The following is a 19,502-nucleotide window of genomic DNA, read 5'->3' as shown; positions in this document are numbered from 1 at the left end:
AAGAACTACCAACATAATCATTAACACAACCATTAATCTGCCTTAAACGAGAAATTGATCGTTTTGTCTAGTCACTTCAGAGTTGAAACATCAATTGAAAAAAAAATGGTAATAATAGGAATTATTACATCTTACTTCTTGCAGGATGTCATATTGACAGCTATTGTTTTCAATTATTAATAGCTTGTTTCCGTTGGATGTGATTGATTGAAGTGTAAATGATAAAATGAGATTTTCCAGAAGTCAGACAGTCAAGGTTGTCTGATAAATGTGCTCTTTATGAGGTAGACGGCTGGAGCTTTTTTCATGGTCAACCTTCATTCCAGAATCAAGTTGATAAATCTTTACGATTAATATTACCAATGAAATTACTTGATGCATAAATAATGTCATCATGTTGAGATTAAATTACAAAACAAGACTCTTAGCTACTGCTTTATTGAAACAACAGAGGTTCCTTTGATAGAAAAATTTATTTCAATCGTTTTAAATCTAATGAAATTAAAGTAACTAAGTGAGAGATAAAAAATCTTTCATGATAATATTTTTCACTTAGTGGCTAGTTAGTGTTGTTAAAACCCCTACTCGGCAACATATTACCAGTGGAAAAGACTCATCGATCTTTCATGTTGGTGCTTTAGCTCATTCGCAACATTTTGTGTTATACCTTCCTCTGAGATAGATACTTCATAATTTGTTTCAAATATACTGGAAAATGTTATTCCTAACTGTATTATAGAAAATTGATTAAATTCATCTCGTTACAAAATCTAATTGAATTTTTTTTTTTTTATTTTTCAGAGTATCACTTGGGGAGAATGGACATCTTGGTCTAAATGGTCACCATGTACCAGGTAATTGAATTTACGGAAAGAAAATAGTGTTAATAAATAAATAAATGACTTAATGGAATCGATTTAATTTATTTTATCTTTTTAATCATTTACTCTTTTATTTTGTTCTTCTTTTATATTTCAATATGTTTTATATTTTTCAATGCTGAGTCAAGATAAATGCTTTCCAATGAATAAATAATTATTACATTCATTTCCATGAATAATAAATTCAACATATTATTAATACAACTTTTCAAATAAATTATTCAATGATTATTTCTTGCTTATTATTTAATTTAATTAAAAAAACAATTATTCCATTTGATGTTTTTTTTTTTTTTATAATAAACCATAAAGTAATAAATTTTAATCTGTAAGCATCTTTTAAAGAAATTATTTCTCTTAACAAGCTTTAGAAGATCACATTACATCTATTGTTTAAGTTGTTTAGTGATAAATGAAATTAATTCAAGGATATAAATGTTAGATATGAATTATTGCGCTATAATTAAAGGTATTTAACAAGGAGCATTAAATGAACATATTTTCATTACTTTTTCCAGGAGTTGTGGTGGCGGTTTATCGCGTCAGCAAAGGCGATGCAAGAGGAAACCCTGTAAAGGAAAATCTAGCGTCAAGTTCAAAATATGTAACAACCAGGTTAGTTGGTGGATATTCCATTTAAATTACGAACACGAGAGGATGCTATTTGCATTAACTATTGCACCTTGGAGTTAACTTTTCTCAGCTTCCGGTACGAAAAGCAGTTGCAAACATATAACGATTATAACTGCAGTAAGTCGACAGAGAATTGGCGGTACGACCCTGCGAAAATTAAATTAGTTACAAACACTTGTTCTATATAACTTTAAGTTTGCCAACATTTCCCAGCTGTCTGTTCTTTGAAAACTTTATTTCCCAGTCATGGGGAATTTTTCTTTTTTTTTGTTCTTCTTAGAAAAAAAGAGATATGCAAGAAAAATTCATACTTTTTATCTTTTCATTTTTGAAGTATATTTTTTTTTTGAAGATGAAAAAGAATGGACAGTAGAGCAGTGATATATAGGACCATATGATGTGTTAGAGGCGTATAATGTTGCTAACACTCACATACATATTCCAACTGGTAACTGTAGGGATGATTCTAGACACTCTGCAGATACGAAACTCCCTATGGGCATGTAGTGATGCAGGTGACCCGACCTACATTTGAATTTGGCACGAATTTCGGCGCTTAAACTCAGATATATTGCAGTCTGTCGACACAGACTCTTGTGCTCTCCCTTGCATCCAATTCAACCTCTTGACATTTGTTTTTTTTTATTTATTTTTTTTGTTGCTTAAAATTCCAAATTTTTGCTAACTTTATACTTTTTTTTTTGCATCGAATCATCAATCTTCTGGAAACATTTAATTTCATCTCATTTAAACTTGCTTGGAGTTGAACTTTAAATTATGCTGCTCACTTCTTTGTAAAAAGTAGTACTTTAAATTGTTGAAAAGATATTTGTAATTTTTTTTATTATTAAAATAATCTAATCATTCATCATTTAATTGTGATGTCATTTTTTCTAGTTTCATAGATGAGAAGAGTTAATATTTCACTTGGATAAAATCACACAGCACAAAATAAATTAGAAAAAAATATATGAGCTTGTTGACAACTGTGTTTAATTAAACCAAAAATTTTTTTATTACCCAGTGGAGGTTTTAAAAGCTTACAAAAAATAAATGAACTTTTTTTCTACACCTTCAAAATTTTTTACGATCTGTTTATGCGTAATAAAAAAAAGTTTCTAATAATAAAAACCAAAAATTCAATATTTTTGTAATATTTATAATAATTATTAAGTTAAAATAATCATTAAGAAGTAGTAAAAATTAAAATCAAAATAAAAGTAAAAAATAAAACTTACAAGTTTAAGACCTTTTTAAAGTGTCGATTAACCATGGAAAGGTTAATCAAAAAATTTTACGACTCTAGAGGCTTTTAAAGTTGAGCAAAAGTAGGGTAATTTTTTATAGTGCAATAATTAGGAACGGAAAAATTATGGAAGCTTGGAAGTAAGTTCTTCTTAAAAGTAATTTCTAGTATCATTACCAAAATCATTTAAAATTATTTTTATCTGAAGAAAATTTAAAACACAATTTTTCTTAGCTTATATTGTTTCACATAACAGTTCCACAATTTATACTAATTTACATATTCAATTTTAGAGCTTGAAACTTATTATTTCTCAATACACCAAATGATGAACAGTTAGCACATCTCCATATTCTAGGATGCCATCCGGCATCCAATTCCCTCAAGAAATTTTTAATACACTTTTACTTCATAAACATAAAATTCTTCTTTACCAAACTCATCTTAAATTAAAACAAAATTCTCTATTATTTTGGTTGAATTTTTCAGAAAAGAAAAAATTAGTCCTCATTTCTTTCAATCTAAAGCATTTCAGACAAGGTCAATACTCAATTGTATTGCAATGTATGTTATTCTTCCATTTTTGCGTTCAATAATATACTTTGTTAGATCCACATTGAGTCTACAACTTCGCAAGTACTTTCTTGTAGACATATATATCTATATGTGAATGTTCCCAATGGAAACTCCCAGAAGCTGTCTATTATACTCAAGAAATTCCCTGAACAACTAGCAAACCATGGTATTTTCCGGTTTCCATAATTTCTGTTTTAAAACATCGCAAACTATGTCTGAATATATGTGCACATAGTACAGCTATTCTAAAAGTACTTATCAGATTTTAAATCACTGTAAAACTGGAGAAATTTTTTAATTCAATCCAACATTAAATCAATACTCTTCAATTACAAATGACAATGAATAGTGTCAAATCTTTTTCTCACTGCAATTTTTATTTTAAAATCGCCTTAAAGCTGTTGGGTCGAGCATCAAACGTCAGATGTAAAACTTCCTATCAGTGTCAGTTTTATTATTGCATTCTATCCTTCAGAGTTTTTTTATCCGAGTATATCACCACTAAACTATGGAATTTTATGAATGCTTCAGTGTAGGAAGAATAAGAGAGAAAAAGTGTTCACTTGTTGCATGAATGCTTGTGAAATATTTTTTTTTATTTTTTCTCACGTAAAGAGGATTCTAAAATTCGAGTTGCTTATTCAAAGAGATTACATTTGTATCCGTCCGCGGATATGAATCCTTATAATAAATGGAATTATAAAGTGTAGCAGTTAAACTTAAACAAAAAACCTTAAATTCTTTCTGAAAAAAAAGAATTAAAAAATGTAATAATACATAAATAGAAACGAAAATGAGAAAGATAGTAAAAATTAATTAAATGAAATTTATTTAATTCTTATTTTTATTAAGCTTATCTTTATTATCCAACTTTTCATTATTTTCTTTCATTAAAATGTACCAGTGATGATAATGAAATAAACAAAATTCAATTCCAAGTGATGAATATTTTTTGGCAAAGTGTGAATGAATCAATCACAGTATGGGTAATCAATTAATGGTCTTGAGTATGAGATATTCTAGAAGGTGTAGACTGAAATAGAGAGCAGCAAATATAGAGACAATAATTTCTCGGGTGAACTATAAATTCCAAGTTAAAATCCAACCGGATGGGATTTAGTCCGCGGTATACCGGGGGGTTCTACCACTACTTCCGTCCATGTTTCCGCCTACTCTCATATGCAAGCATGTACCTACGAATCTCTCTACACTAAAACGAGAGTCCTCGATCCCAGTGGATGCTGTGATTAAAATTATCACAGTAAATTCAAATGCTTTTATGTTGATCCACATATCATTCATAACTAATTCTCTTGAATTAAAAATATTTTATTACAATGAAAAATTATACTCGAACAATATTGAATTAATTCGAGTGTTTTATTATTCAATTTTCTTTCAAATTTATTTCAGTCAGTTATTTTAAACTCATTCGAAAATGGAATGAAAGAATATGACAAGAGAGAAAGAGTATTTATGGAAAAAAATACATTTTATTAATCACCATAAATCTAGACTGTCAAAAATAAAATAATGACAATAAACTTTTCCATCATTCCATAAAACTGTTAAACATAACACAATTTTTATGAGTAAAAATTTTTTACTGTCCTCAAAAACCTAAATCATGTTAGGTATCCAGTAATACTTTTATGTCAGCTGTTATAATTGATTTTCCTCTCGTCTCTCTTGTGGATGTTTAAAAAAAAAATTTTATTCCAAATATCTCGTTCGAGTAACCATTAATCTCGTCTATAAAAATTTCCAGTTATAACTACTAGGAATTCTATTTTATTAATAAAATTTTCATAAGACCTCTATCTTGTCAACAAACAATTTTATTCCTACATCTATATTGTCTGAACACAGATGCATACCAGCAGTAAGGATACATCTTGGAATTCTTTCTCCATAAATCATAAATATTCACAACATTTTTACCAATAAAAAATTTTCTCATAACAAGGATCCTTATGATAAGAATTTTCGCTACATCTACTATTTTTTATCAATGAAAAATTTTATTACAATAATAAGAGTAATAATTTGATCATCATTTCACTCAAGAGAAGTACATTTATTACCAATAAAAAATTAAATAAACCGTAATAAAATATTACTGTTTCAATATGTTCTCCATTGTCATTGGAAATAATAATTCTAATCTTACAATTCGATATTGTATTATTGGAAAATTTAATAGATAATGTATTAAGTGATTACATCAATGCCTAGTCAGCCATTTCCAGGTCAATTTTGATATCGAAACCATCAGAAAAATTGATATCGATATTGATGAGAATATAAATTATCTTAAGGGAGATCAATTGAAATTTTCCCATTAACTCGAGTCTACCTTAGTGACATGAGTCGATTTAATAACACTCGTTGAAATATATAAACGAATACCAATAATGTCATTCGATGGAGGGAACTATAAAATGTGGGCCATTTTACTGGAAAGACCGCAATAAAACGTGATATCAACTTCAACATTTGGGTCGCTATCGTCGTTACGGATACAAGATATATCTTCTGGAAATTTCCTCGATAATAATTATATTCAATCTATATAGGTTGCAAGATATTTATGGAAGGCAAACATATCGATTGCTTCTCATTAGACAGTTGAAGAGATTCACTGGCCATGTGACCAGGAAATCTGTATATGGATCAATAAATACGCTGACCTTTACGTGAACAAATTAACGTCTAATTCATCAGCCTCCTCAATCTACCAAGCAACTGCATCATCAACAAACAATCCACTGGGTAAACTTAACACTGTTGAATCCTATTTGTGTGTACTCTGACAGACAATAAATTTTAACACAATTTGATTTTCCATCAAAAGGATTTTCGTGTAACAATTGATCAAAGGTATTGAACCAAATTTTTACTTTTATACTATTCAATATTATGTAAATAAATCAATCAATTCAATGAAAAAGGATTCGTTTTCATTGTTTTCATTTTCTGGTATAATTTAAAACAATCATCCAATAGTCAAATCTTTTTAAAAATTCACTACAGTTCACTTTGCATAACAATTTTCTGTTCAGTTTTCCATTTTTTTTTGTTCCAGAGAATACAAAACAGGGTGAAAAATAATCTTTAATCTAGGGTTTTTTGTTTTTCAAATAATCATTTTTTTTATTACACAGAATGATCAGCTTTTGATTAAAGTTTATGAAAAAAATTTTTAATGTTTATATTACAACTTCTGTTTTCTCAAACTTGGATTGAAAAGCTCATATAGCCTAGCTACTATCAGCCTTTAATAAACTTTTTATTACACCAATACAAGTCAAGAGAGTTGAGAACAACATAAACAGCTGAAAACAAGTCCTTTTTTTTTTCATTTGAAAAAGGGGTTTTTTTACAATCAAGTTTTTTTTTTTCTAATAATCGCAAGTTTTGAAGTAAAAAAGGATTTATTTGACGTTCAACATGTCAGTTTCTTCCAACAAACTTTTTATCCCTCCAATATACATCAAGGTAAATGACTTCAAAGGCAAGAGCAATGGTCCCAAATAGTAGTAGATTGTAATAAAATGTTTAATAAATTTCCCAGACGAAATTCCAATGTTAAAATAACCATGATTACAGTTGAATATATAGCAAAGGGTAAATATTAGAGCTTTTATTGACGTATCCTGCCAAGCCAGATTCGTAGGTATAAAATAAAAGAAATGAAAGCAACAAGCACTAGTTTCATTGCTATAAGTATTTTCTTGGTTTCTTTTATTTGGATTTTTTTCCTCTATTTGATTCGCTTGTTCATCTCATCCTAGCGTCCTTGCTTGGACCTTCAACCTTTGGGGCGTAATTCGTACAAAGCTATCAAGCGTAACGATGCCTGGGGATTTGCTCGAATCCAGGTTAATCGCAACGGCGTGTCGACTTTCAACCCTCCATACTTCTCGTAAGAACCAAATCAGTTTGTTATATCAGCAGTTGTCCAAGCTTATTGGCTATAACTCTGAAGTAAGCATAGCTTGTAGTGGACGACATAATAATTTACATGAGAATTATAACGATTATTCAAGTGTGTTTGATTTAATCACAGTAATTGAATTGGCTGTTTTATTTTATTTGGCAAAAAAGGATGAGCAAACGAGTCGGAAAATAAATGGACCTTGCTGTATTTTAGCATCAGTTTTTCGTGATTGCATGGAAAGGTCAAATGGTATAGATGTGCCATAACACTTGGCTAGAAAAAGTCAGTGCTTAAGGGGCAAAAGTTGAGCTTTCATTTACCGTTATTTTTACAACTATTCGACGTTCTTCTTTTACGGTCATTCAAGATGTTACGTTGTATCCTAAACATACTAACGCCTCGTGCCAATGTGCTTTGTGTAAAGTGGCCCTTCTAACCATCATGTTTTCCTCTGTATCTAACTGAGATCTTTGTTGCTTCTTTTCTACTCCTCCTTCAAGTATCATCAAAGATAACAAGAAAGTTTCTGCCGATTGTTTGCTTTAACTTTCACAAATAAATATTTTTTTTATACTTTACAGCTAAGATAAATAAACAATAGCTGTGAAATAGTGTGTCCGGGGATCTGGCCTACTAGAATACTTGCCCCTAGAACTACATTGATAGTCATTTGCATTGAAAGTGGGATCAATGATCAATCAATATTGACTGAGAATCTCCAATAGATATTTTCAGGTGACATCAATTGGGATTATTTACAAAATAAACATTCTATGATAAATGAAAGTTGGAAACTTGAAACAACAGTTGTTAGGTAATAATATTTATGAAAAACTAAGAACAGTACAAATATTCCATGTTACAAAATATATTTCTTAGGAAAGAAAATATTTATGTTAAATACACTTGAATCAAAATAATGTGTATGAATAAAATTATTACACAAATAGATAAAAATTGTTGGAAAAATATTGTGAATAAAACTAGATTCCTACTTTCTGTAAACATTTTTATGAATAAAGTCGGCATTTATTCACTGGAAATATTTTAAATTTTAGCTAAAAATGTGCAAGAATACTAAGTTATGTACTTAAATTTAAATGTAAGTACATTAATTCATGAAAAATTCATAAAGTTCTGCTTTTACTGACTTATTGGTTTACAGAGTTATTTCCCATTTTCAACAATACATCAACTTGATTACAAAATTACTTAAAAGCCCTCATTAAAAGATAGATGATAAAGTATTCTAGATGTTAAATCTTATTTCATTCAATTCACATGAACTACTTACTCCTATAAATTTATATAAAAAAATTTTTCTTTGATAATGTCATTACTTTTTATTAATGCAATTCGTCAAATGTATGAATTCTTTTCAGAAAAATAAAAATGCAAATTTTCTTTTTGTTTAAGTACATCAAGGTTGGTTTTTATCTCATAAAAATGGATCTAGCATAAAACCGTTGACTTGTTAAGCAAAGATTGACACTGTTTAAGGATAATGAAGATTACCTCGATTAAATGGGCATTTTATTTACAATTAATTGCTCCATCAAAGTTTCCAAGATTCAATATTTAATTTCACGAGCTCTTGCAGATAAAAAACTGTTAAAGCTGCAATTTGCAAAGGCTGCATCAGAGAGCTCTGAAAGACTACGAAAAATTAGTATTCGACTCATAAAAAATCTGTTCAATCAATTACTAAGGTTAGAAAAGAGCTGCTTTTCAACTCATGAAACCTTTTTTTTAAACTTATTTCCATTCTTTCTTTTTCAATAATCTTTTTTCATTAATAAATATTAAGAATATATTGAATCCAATGAACTCGAACGATCTATTCATCAGCTACTTACTGCCTACTTGAGGGATACTTCTTTTCGTGTCCTCGATATATAGCAAATGAATCACGAGTAAATGTTCATTTCACGATTGCTCCAATGGAATAGAAAGTAGTATAAGGATCATTTCACGAAGAATTATCCATAAATAAAATCAAATAAAAATATATAAAAAAGAGGAAGACTCTTCTAAAATCTTTTTTGATCAAAAGGAAAAGCCAAAAAAATGAAATAAATTTTTTCAATGAACTTCACTGAATACTGCTCGTCTCCAGCTTTTATCAAGATATCCTGACTCAACCTCTTCATTATAATTTTTCTCTAATTAAACACGAGAAAAAAATTCTTTCTCTAAACGCAAGAAAAAACTTTAATCAACCAGCCAATTAATCAACATTACTTGGGTTTATTTTAATTGTAAAGCTTGTACAAACGAACACAAGTAATCATCTAGCTATTGATTAACATCGACTATTTATCTGTCACAACATATATACATATTCGTTTGGTAAATAATCAATATTTTAGTAAATGAAACAATCATTGAAATCATATGAAATGGATGATTATTATAATAAACACTTAATTATCTCGGAATATTTATTACTAGTTATTGTTACTTAACGATTTAGCAGGTAGATATTAATTTCATTAGTCCATTACAAACTTTACGCTCTCGCAATTTTCCATTTTATCCCTTTCTCTCCTTCTATGGTTTGGGTAATGATGGCAAACAACTGCACGTTTTCTACTGCAAACAGTGCCCAGCATTTGGGAATATTCTCTATGACATTCCCAAATGTTATCCATACTAACCACACGTTCATTTGCAAGACTGCACCAAGAATAACTGAAGCGAATGGTAATCCCCTCATTCAATATACATTTTAGTAATCATTATATATTTATCTCTATCAACTAGTCTTATAAACTTGATAATTATTCATTACTTTCCTGCTACCAGTTTCGCCAGTTGATTATATTATTAAGCTTTCATTTATCATTGACCATGTAGCTGGTAGATCATTTAGAGCTTATAAACAATCATTTCAATAGTTCATGCTAACAGGACAACATGTTGCTCATCAATTAATCATTACACTTAGAACAGATGATTCATTAGTGATGATGATTTAATTATCAACTTGTTCGATATTTTTAAAGAGTCAATGAATAAAACAAAAAAATTCTAGCTTTTTGGATACTAGGAGATTGATTACAAAATGTTGGTATAAAAACAGTAGTATGAATAGCTTTTCTTTTAAACAAGAGTCATTTTCATGTAAATCAATTACATTGAGAATGAACGAGTGTCGATAATTACCTTTAAAATGCCAATCATTTTTTAATTTACTTTCTGCATATCGACAATGATAGAGAATGGAGTTGTGAATATGAAAATACAGTAGACAATTTAATAAAGGAAAGGTAAAATTTAAAAAATTAATAGTTTCTGACAGCTTTATTTCAATAAAAAAAACTATATAATTTGATTGAATGAATAGCATTTTGAAATTGAATAGTTTTAATTTAAAAATTTTCATTCAGTAAATATTAATAATAAAATGATGCTTTTGATAAGTTTGTAGCTTTTTTTAAACTGTAGATTGTTAATTCAATATAAAAATATGTATTACATGTTTGCTAACTTGTACTTCTCACTTTGAAATTCCTTTCCTTTTTAACTTGTCTCTTTGAAAATATTTCTGTAATTTTTTAATGATAATATTAACTGCAAAGTAATAAAGAGCTTGAAATTGAGATCTTCCAGGCTTTCATCATTTTTCATGGAATAGTGGAAGATAATTAATAAAGTTTTTAACATACAAAAGATAAGTTAAGAACAAAAAAAAAATATTTTTTGTAATAATTAAATTATTGCAAAAATTATATACATCAATCTGCTCCAGATACTTAGGTATTTAATATACACAGCACGACCCTTTGTTCATGAACAACAATTCATTTTGAAGAAATTTAATTAAAGAGATTAAATACCTGATGTTGTTTGACTTAAAAAATGTAAGACTGGAGAAATATTTTATTCTACATAGGCAGAGCTTTAGCATTAGTATTCACTTAGTCCCCCGTTCCTTTCTCTTCTCGCAACCATCGATATTCTCAATCAAATAAAACTTCCTCTGATCGCACGTGACTGGCGCTTTGCCACGTAATCTTGGCTCGTTGGGCATTTTACTTATTTCCCCAAGTGACAAAGAAAAATAAAAAATAAAACAAAAAAAAACTGAAAGTTAAAAAAATGAAGAAGAGAATAAGAACAAGGACGCGACGTGGATTGAAACTGCATCGACAAGACTTTTCGTAAAGTCTAATACGAAAGTAATCTATAAAAGTGCTGGTAAGATAGACCCTGAACGTGTTCAAGTTCATTCATTCTGTCCTAGTCCCTTCCCACGTACACGAAGAAATACTACACTAGTTAGTGGGGTAGAGATGGAGAAGAATGAGGGGAAAAACAATTACCACTGACCGTACCGGAAGCAGAGAAGATTAATGGGCCGTTAGAACTCTTCTCTCTCACTTTTAACTCATTTTCTCTTCTCTTCCATTCACATCACTATTCATCCTCTAATTCTCTTCGTACTGTTTCAGCCGTGTGAGATGTCCAGCGATTTCCGTGCAGAGCAATGCAGCGCATTCAACAATGTCCCATACAGTGGGCAATTGTTCAAATGGACTCCACACTATGACTCTTCTAGACCTTGCTCTTTGATTTGTCGAGGAGTTCCATCAACATCTGTTACTTTGTCATCAAGATATCAAGATAGTGAGCAGGATGATAGGAGAAATAAATTGCAGTCGGGTGAAGAAAGTGCAGAAGATAGTTTAGCTGAATTGGACACTGATGACTCTATCATTATTCAACTTGCTGACAAAGTTGAGGATGGTACCAAGTGCCATGCAGATGGACTTGATGTTTGCATTGGTGGTACCTGCATGGTAAGTTACACTTGTCATTCTCTTCCTTCATAACGACTTTTTTGTTTTTCTTTCAGTATGAATTCTTCATTCTTTTATTCAACATTCAACTTCATTTCATTTTATTGCTGCATTTTTAAGACTATTCTTCACAGCTATCAACTGTAAAAAAATTCAAATCAAGTTGCTGTAATTGGACTACTTTGTTTCAAAATTTAAGACAAGGTTTTATTATCTTATGGACTAGGATGTAAATTAAACAGAAATGAATGAATAAAATTAGAAAGCAGGAAATAGTTCTAAATAATAATTCATAAAATTTACCACTGAAATAATGGCATGAGACAATATCTAATCAGCTACACGCTTTAGAGTTTGCGTAATTAACAACTGAGGTCGATGAACACTAATTAACTTAACATTATTAAATGCATAGTTCTCCAGACACGGAGTTTCGTCGCCTATATAAGAGAAGGAAAAGCAGATAAAGAGAAACTCGTGTTTGAGATGACGAAGATTTCTACAAATTTATACTTACTTCAAACACATATATAACCATATATTTTCCTCCATAATTTCAAGTAAATATGAATCGTCAAATAAGAGAGAATGAAGATTTAGAAGTAAAATTTCACATCACTGTTAGCGTTATTTTAGTCAGCATTTCAAAAGCTTCCGAAAACTCCTCTTCAGTCTTTGGGTTAATTATTCACATGAATGAACTTCCAAAAGTACATAAAGAAATATTTACATAAGTTGCAAAAAATTTTTTTAATATTGAAATTTTTGAGGTAAAAATGTTGGTCAACAAAATAATCATGAAGTATGTTGAAAAATTGTAGTTCTTTGAACTTACCAACTGAATCTATTGATTTTTCTCCTAAAAGTGAGTTTTAAAAATATCTCAACTAGATAAAAAGGTTATCATTGAAATCATTGATTACTTGATAAGATGCTTTTCTTAGATGTTTTATTAACTACTAATTAATAATAAGCTGATCAAAGAAGAAACAACCTCTTCTTAATTTTTGTTCTTTAGCTGAAGATTGATTATTACTTTCGAAGCAATATTCATTTTACAAAATTAATAATAAAGTGTTCAATGAAGAATTGGTCCAATAAAGAACTTTGAGAAACACACATCGGTTTGAAATCACAGAAGCTTGTTCACCAACTCACTTTCATCTCTTTCTCCTGATACAACTTCATCGTCCTCCAACACTACTCCAGGAGACCGCTTATGTTTCTCAAAGCATCAAGCGTCATTTCTTTCTTACATCGTACATGTGCGATGAAAACTCGCGATACTTCTCGTACTTGTACTTCTTCTCTATACACGACAGTCTTTTTTCTTCTTTCTTCTTTTATACCTTGTGCAACCCCTATATTGCATACCAAGTTCTTTTACCATTTTACCCCATGTGTCTTCTTTCATTTTTTATTCAAAGAAGACAGATCAAAATCCTTTTCAATCCTCACAAAAGTTGTTATTATTATCATTATTATTATATTTTTACTTTCATTTTGTTCTTTATTATTTTTTTTGTTTATTCAACACTACATCAGTGATATGAGACGACTAGTATATGAGACATCTTTTAAAATCCACCAACGTAAGTCACGACTCTCAAGTCATAAGATAAGGGATGAATAATATAGTCCAAAGCCTCAAGTCTACCGTGTTTCAACCTGAATGATAAATAAGTTCTCTAACTATGTAATTCCAGTCACGATTGATGTCACTCCAGATTTCCTAAAAATTCATAAAAGCAATCAACTTGATACGACCATTTTTTTATTATATATTTAATTATTAAATTACAATATCTTTTTGAGTTTTTATCATCTTCTTACGAAATATTTCTCATTTACAGATTGTGGGCTGCGATATGAAGGTTGGAAGTGGAAAAACTACAGATGTTTGTGGTGTTTGTGGTGGAAATGGTTCTACTTGTCAGTCAAGATTCTCTTGGAGTTTGGAATCGATTTCTGCTTGTTCCAAGTCATGTGGTGGAGGTAATTATTCTAACTCTATCATTCTATTAAATTTACACGGATTTCTCAGATTGAATAAATGGCATTTACACGCATCTGACAGGATGGCAGATAAAGACATTCTATTTTATGAAATAAAATAAAAACTTCATTAAATTTTTTCCTCCATTTTCTAGGATTTAAGATGGCTGTACCAGTCTGTAAATCTCTACAAGATGACAATTCAGTTGAAGAAACGAACTGTGACCTTAAAACGAAACCAGATAAGACGATATTGGCTTGTAATACTCATCCTTGCACCACAAAGTAAGAAGAAACCTCTAATATGGGTTTATTTTCTCAGGTTTATTTATTAGTTTTTAATATCAATAAATCAATGCCAATTTTATTGGAAAGCTTTTATAAATTAATCTCGTTTGGAAAAACTTTTTTCTTGTTTATGTGGCATTTATTAAGTATGCTAACAATTGTAAACTATTTAAGCAGCTTATCGAGCCATTGAGAATAAAGCATCTGTTGTGCAAAAAAAACTTTGAAGGATCTAAGTAAAGCTTAGATAATTCGAGCAAGTTTCAAATCTTAATGAGACTAAACGATTAGAATATCGATTGAGGGTATGCATTTTTTAATGGCATTTAGAAAGATGCTAGACAGGTTAAAGTTTACATTTTAATTCAGGTCGTTAACTAGTTTTTTTTTTTATTGACAAGTATATGTCCATATATATTTTAAACTATAAATAGAGCAGTAAATATAGACGTTGACTTGAATAATTAAAAAATAAATTGGTATCACAATTAATTTTATTATTTTATAAATAAAAAGGTCTAAGCTTTATTTATTTATGTGCGACAGTCCGGAGTAATTAAGCACAATTTTATTTAATTAAAAACACTTTTTGAAATGATTTAAAAACAGAATTTATTTAGTATTTATCAAACTCACTGAGTTAATGAATAAATAAATTGGAATTATTTATGTTCGCTGAGACTCTACTTCTCTTTATGAGCTATTTATTATTCAAAAAAAAAAAAGAGGATATTGGGGGACGAGTATGGAAGCATACAGTACAGTGATATGTTGCGAAGCATTATCAATAATTTGAGAAAATTACCGTTAATTGAGCGAAAGCGAGCAGTTAGAGGCATTAAGTAATTGCGAAGAAGCTAAGGGATAAATAAAGTCCTAGTATTTGTAAAAGTACTTAAGCTGAAAATAGAATTGAATAGTGGAAGTAGCTAAGTGAGGTTAGGGAATGAAAGGCGAAGGGAAGAGGGGCCCGGGGCGTCCGGCAAAAGAAAAAGTCGCCGAGACGGAAAAAAGAGAAGAGGGCACCATCATACAATTCTTGGCATGGGAGAAAGGCGCTAGAGCCAAGGTGGTGCACTCACCAGTAAACAAAGAGGGCAGATATGAGTTGCGGAGTCTAGCCGAGAAAAGTGGCGCTGTGGAAGATGCCTTAGAGCATAGCAAGCCAGAAAGTAATATGGAAGATACCGAAAAGACACTGGACACCGGTTGGGTCGACGAGGAGGATAAAGGGGATTTTAGGCAAAAATCACATGCAGAGATGGATGAAGTGGGAAGAAGTATATTGGAGAACTCCATTAATTTAAGCGGAGTGATTGACGACAGAAATATGGATGTCAGAGAGAAGGAATCCTCCCACCACGAGATTATAGTGGTCAGAAGCTCTCAAGGAAAGTCTATAGAAGCGAAGGAGCACTATGAAGAGCTCAAAATCAAAACAGTTGCTTTAGAAGAGCTAGTGAAGAGTCTCATGAGGGAGAGAGACAAAGATAGGCAAGCCTGGGAGACAGAAAAAAACCCAGATGATTAAGAGAATTGTGGAGCTGGAAAGAAAAGTAGAAAGTGACAAAGATGACATCAATAAGAGGCGGTTTGAGAGGCAACCTTCGCTTCAAATTGAGAATCAACTACCCCAAGAATTCTCAAGGGAAGAAAGGGAGGAAGTAGAGCCCATCGATGACAACAACAATGAAAAGGCAGTGAATGCAAATCCGAGGTTTCGTACTTCATCACCAAGTGTGAACAGGCAGAGGGTTAGCAAAAATCTGCAAGTCGACGAGCTAGCCATAGACAGACTAGTGAGAAGGGCAAAGAACAATATGGGAATAGCCGGTTGCCCTAATAGCCGACGAGCATTAAACACTATGCAGTATAAGAACGTAGGCGAAGACGGAAAAACATCCTTATAGAGCTGCTACACAGAACCAACATGGATTCCTGTTGAGACAAGAGGCATGATCTAAGAAAGCTCGGCCTGGCTAATCACCATTTGCGACATCAGTACTCGTGGACCACAAAGGATGTTAATTACGCCTACGAATGTGAAAACTTAGGTCCAAACTAGCGACGCTGAGAATGGGGACCGGCGGCGCTGAAAGAAGTACGGACAGCTGGGTGGACGACGACAGCCCGTGAGAGTGCGAGGCAAAAGTGAGTGGCTTTTTTGAGAGGTCGCCAGCCAAGAAGAGAGCCCCAAAACAGCGAAGTAGTAAAAGTGCGACTCAAAAGCGAACTGCAGGCAGAAGCAAAGTCGTTTGTGACCGAGAGCGCGTGGAAATCGGCAGCCCTGCTTGCAGTGAACGAGCGCGGCAGAGCGGCGGAAAGAGGGTGGAACGGGAAGAAAGGGGTTAAGGTGGTGACGTGGCAAGTTTCACGGTTGCTCGAGGCATGTGTGCGGACAGGAGAGCGGTAAACTTTTATGTAAATTCGGAAATAATAATGATCCAGGAGCTTGGATGAAGGCAGACCAGGCAATAAAACTTGTTTATAAGCCATTTGTGAGCATAAGTGTTGGGCAAAAAGGGAGCGATTATAAAGCACGGCTAATAGTACAGAGGGCGGCTTGTTGGGGGTCAGTGCTTGATTGATAAGAAGAAGCAGTTTCGTGAAGCACAGCGTTGAGTGAGTGGGAATATGGTCTCGTAATAAAGCCAAAAAACAAGGCCTTGCAATCATATCAGTGTACTTGAATGAAGGTGTCGCTAAAGCAGAGCAAAAACTTAAAGAGGTGATCGAGTTGTTGCAAGTGGCTACGAATTAGTATTCATTTGTGGTGACCTTAATGCAAGAGTGGGGCAGGAGCAACGGCGATGCCTTCGCAGACGAGAAAGAAGCTTACGAGCAAGGCCCAGAAGTCCTCAGACAAAGTGCTGAACAGTGAAGGGAAAAGAGTACTAAAGATATGTGAGGAAGCTAGGTCTTCATAGTATTATTGCACGGACGTGTAGATGGTGATATGGACGGAAATGTGACATACACTGGTGGCTATGAATGTTTGAGGGGTCGGTATTGGACCTAATATTAGGTAGACAGGATAATAGTCATGTAGTTAAAAAACTGGAAGTCATAAAGAGAATCGCGTCTGACCATATGCCTGTCACTTTGTATTTGATGTTGGTGGTGAGAACGACGGGGATGAAGAGCTGGGACCTATGATAAGCACGGGAAATAAAGTGAGCGGCGGATTTATTGGAGACAGAGCTAGTGATAAATTCAAGAGGTATTCGTGAGCAAAATGCAGAACATAAGCAAAAGACTGGGATTGGAGTGCAATAAAGAAATATTTTGGAGCACCGCTGACGAAGTTGGGCTAACAGATCTAGCAATAATCCAATCAGCTGTGATACGAACAGAGGTCCAAAGGTAAAATCTCTGATTTATACTGAAGATTGCAAGAAGTTAAGGAGTGAAGTGTGGAAGTTGCTCAACGAATGGTTAAAGGACAGAATTGCAGTGAAGAAAAAATGTTATATAGAGTGCAGAAAAAAAGTTACACAAGATGATCAGTGAAGGCAAAAGACAATGGTGGAAGACAAATGGAGAGAGCTGAGCAGGGCAAGAGGTATGACTGAATTGTGGGGAGCACTTATAGTTTAGAGGGAAAACGAAATCAGTAGTAGTTGGGGATATAAGTGAACAGCAATGGGTGCATTACTCTGTGGCCTGCTTAATTACAACAGTGGAGGATCAACAGAGGTACGGGAGGTGTCACCATGGAGTGTAGAAGCAGGTGAGAGTCTCAACTCGGTGGATGAAGGCTTGGATGATGATATAGCAGGCTGGAAGTGGCGGACGGCCTTTGAAAAAGATGGCAAGGGGGAAGGCGCCTGGGGAAGACGGCATCCCGATAGAATGTTTGAAGCAGATGAATAAGCTTTCGCTGAATGTTGAAAGAATGCTTAAACAGAATATGGAATGAGGGTATATTGCCTCCAGGATGGAGAAGAAAGCACGTATCGTCCCAATCTTTAAGGAAGGTGACGCAAATAAACCGGAGAATTACAGGGGCATTTCACTCCTGGACTCGGGATACCAAACTGCTGACATGTATAATGGCAGGAAGATTGAACTGTTGGCTGGACAAAGAGAGATCCCTGAGAGAGAGTCAGGCAGGCTTCCGTAAGAAAAGGGGAACCAGAGGACCACATTTTTGTACTCAACGCACTAATAAACAACAGACTGAGGTAAAAGAGGGAAATTGTACGTGGCCTTCATCGATTTCAGAGCAGCATTCGATACCGTGGATCGACAAATTATGCTGAAAAAAGTATGGAGCATTGGTGTAAGAGGAAACTTTCATAAGCTCATAAGGGAGATCTACAGAACAACAAAGCAGAAGTCAAAGTGAATGGTGTTGTTTCTCAGCCGAATTTCTATGCAGAGTTGGCGTTAGGCAGGGCTGTGCACTCAGCTCAGCTCTGTTTGACATATTTATTGATGATATAGATGAAATCTGGGAGAGAAATAAAGAAGGTGGTACTGTGATGGGCCAAAGCAAAAGTAAGAGCACTGAAATATGCAGATGATATAGCAATAGTGGCTGAATGAAGTGGTGAGGAGCTGACCAAGATGTTGAAATCGTTGGAGAAGTATGTGACAAGAATAGGCTAGAGGTTAACGTCAGGAAAACAAAGATCATGGTGTTTAAAAATGGAGGGTAGAAGTAAAGACAACGAGAAATGGTACTTTAGGAGAATACTATCGAGTGGTGAAGGAATTTAAATATTTAGGCTACTGGTTTACGGCGCAATAAAGCGACAGTACATATGGAGAGATGGCGCGTAAGCTCAAAAGCTACAAACGCAACATGGGGGCTGTTCAAGAGAGCTGGCAGAGACCTAAAAGGTGAAAGGATATATCTGATGGAAACAATTGTCAGAGCCATGGCGGTGTATGGGGTAGAGATATGGGGACTTGGTAAGATTGAGAGACTTCAAAGGTGCAAAGCAGATATTGCAAGGCGATTCTCGGCGTTGCTAGGAATACGCCCAAGTATATTTGGAGAAATGAGATAGGAGTTAAAGAGATAGAATTCATACTCAAAGAACGTGCCTGTAGATATTTATGGGAAGTATTAGAAATGGACGATGACCGCTGGCCGAGATATGTTTACTCGAAGAGGTAAGAGGTATATTAAACAA

General features: G+C 32.9%; 1 protein-coding gene across 1 annotated transcript in view; it reads left to right on the top strand.

Moving 5' to 3' along the window:
* nolo (no long nerve cord) overlaps window positions 1-19,502 on the top strand; it is a gene marked incomplete at its 5' end in the record, with an annotated part of 41,138 nt that overhangs the window by 9,771 nt on the left and 11,865 nt on the right. Inside the window, 5 exons of the mRNA XM_035079991.1 lie at window positions 802-854; window positions 1,400-1,496; window positions 11,731-12,078; window positions 13,932-14,073; window positions 14,229-14,358. Of these exons, the coding sequence (XP_034935882.1) occupies window positions 802-854; window positions 1,400-1,496; window positions 11,731-12,078; window positions 13,932-14,073; window positions 14,229-14,358 (770 nt within the window). The remainder of the gene's footprint in view (window positions 1-801; window positions 855-1,399; window positions 1,497-11,730; window positions 12,079-13,931; window positions 14,074-14,228; window positions 14,359-19,502) is intronic.

The sequence above is a fragment of the Chelonus insularis genome, unplaced genomic scaffold, assembly GCF_013357705.1.
Source record: "Chelonus insularis isolate UGA/USDA-ARS -01 unplaced genomic scaffold, ASM1335770v1 contig_261_pilon, whole genome shotgun sequence".
Lineage (NCBI taxonomy): Eukaryota > Metazoa > Arthropoda > Insecta > Hymenoptera > Braconidae > Chelonus > Chelonus insularis.
The sequence above is the reverse complement of the archived record's forward strand: the minus strand, read 5'-3'. Positions and strand labels throughout refer to the sequence as shown.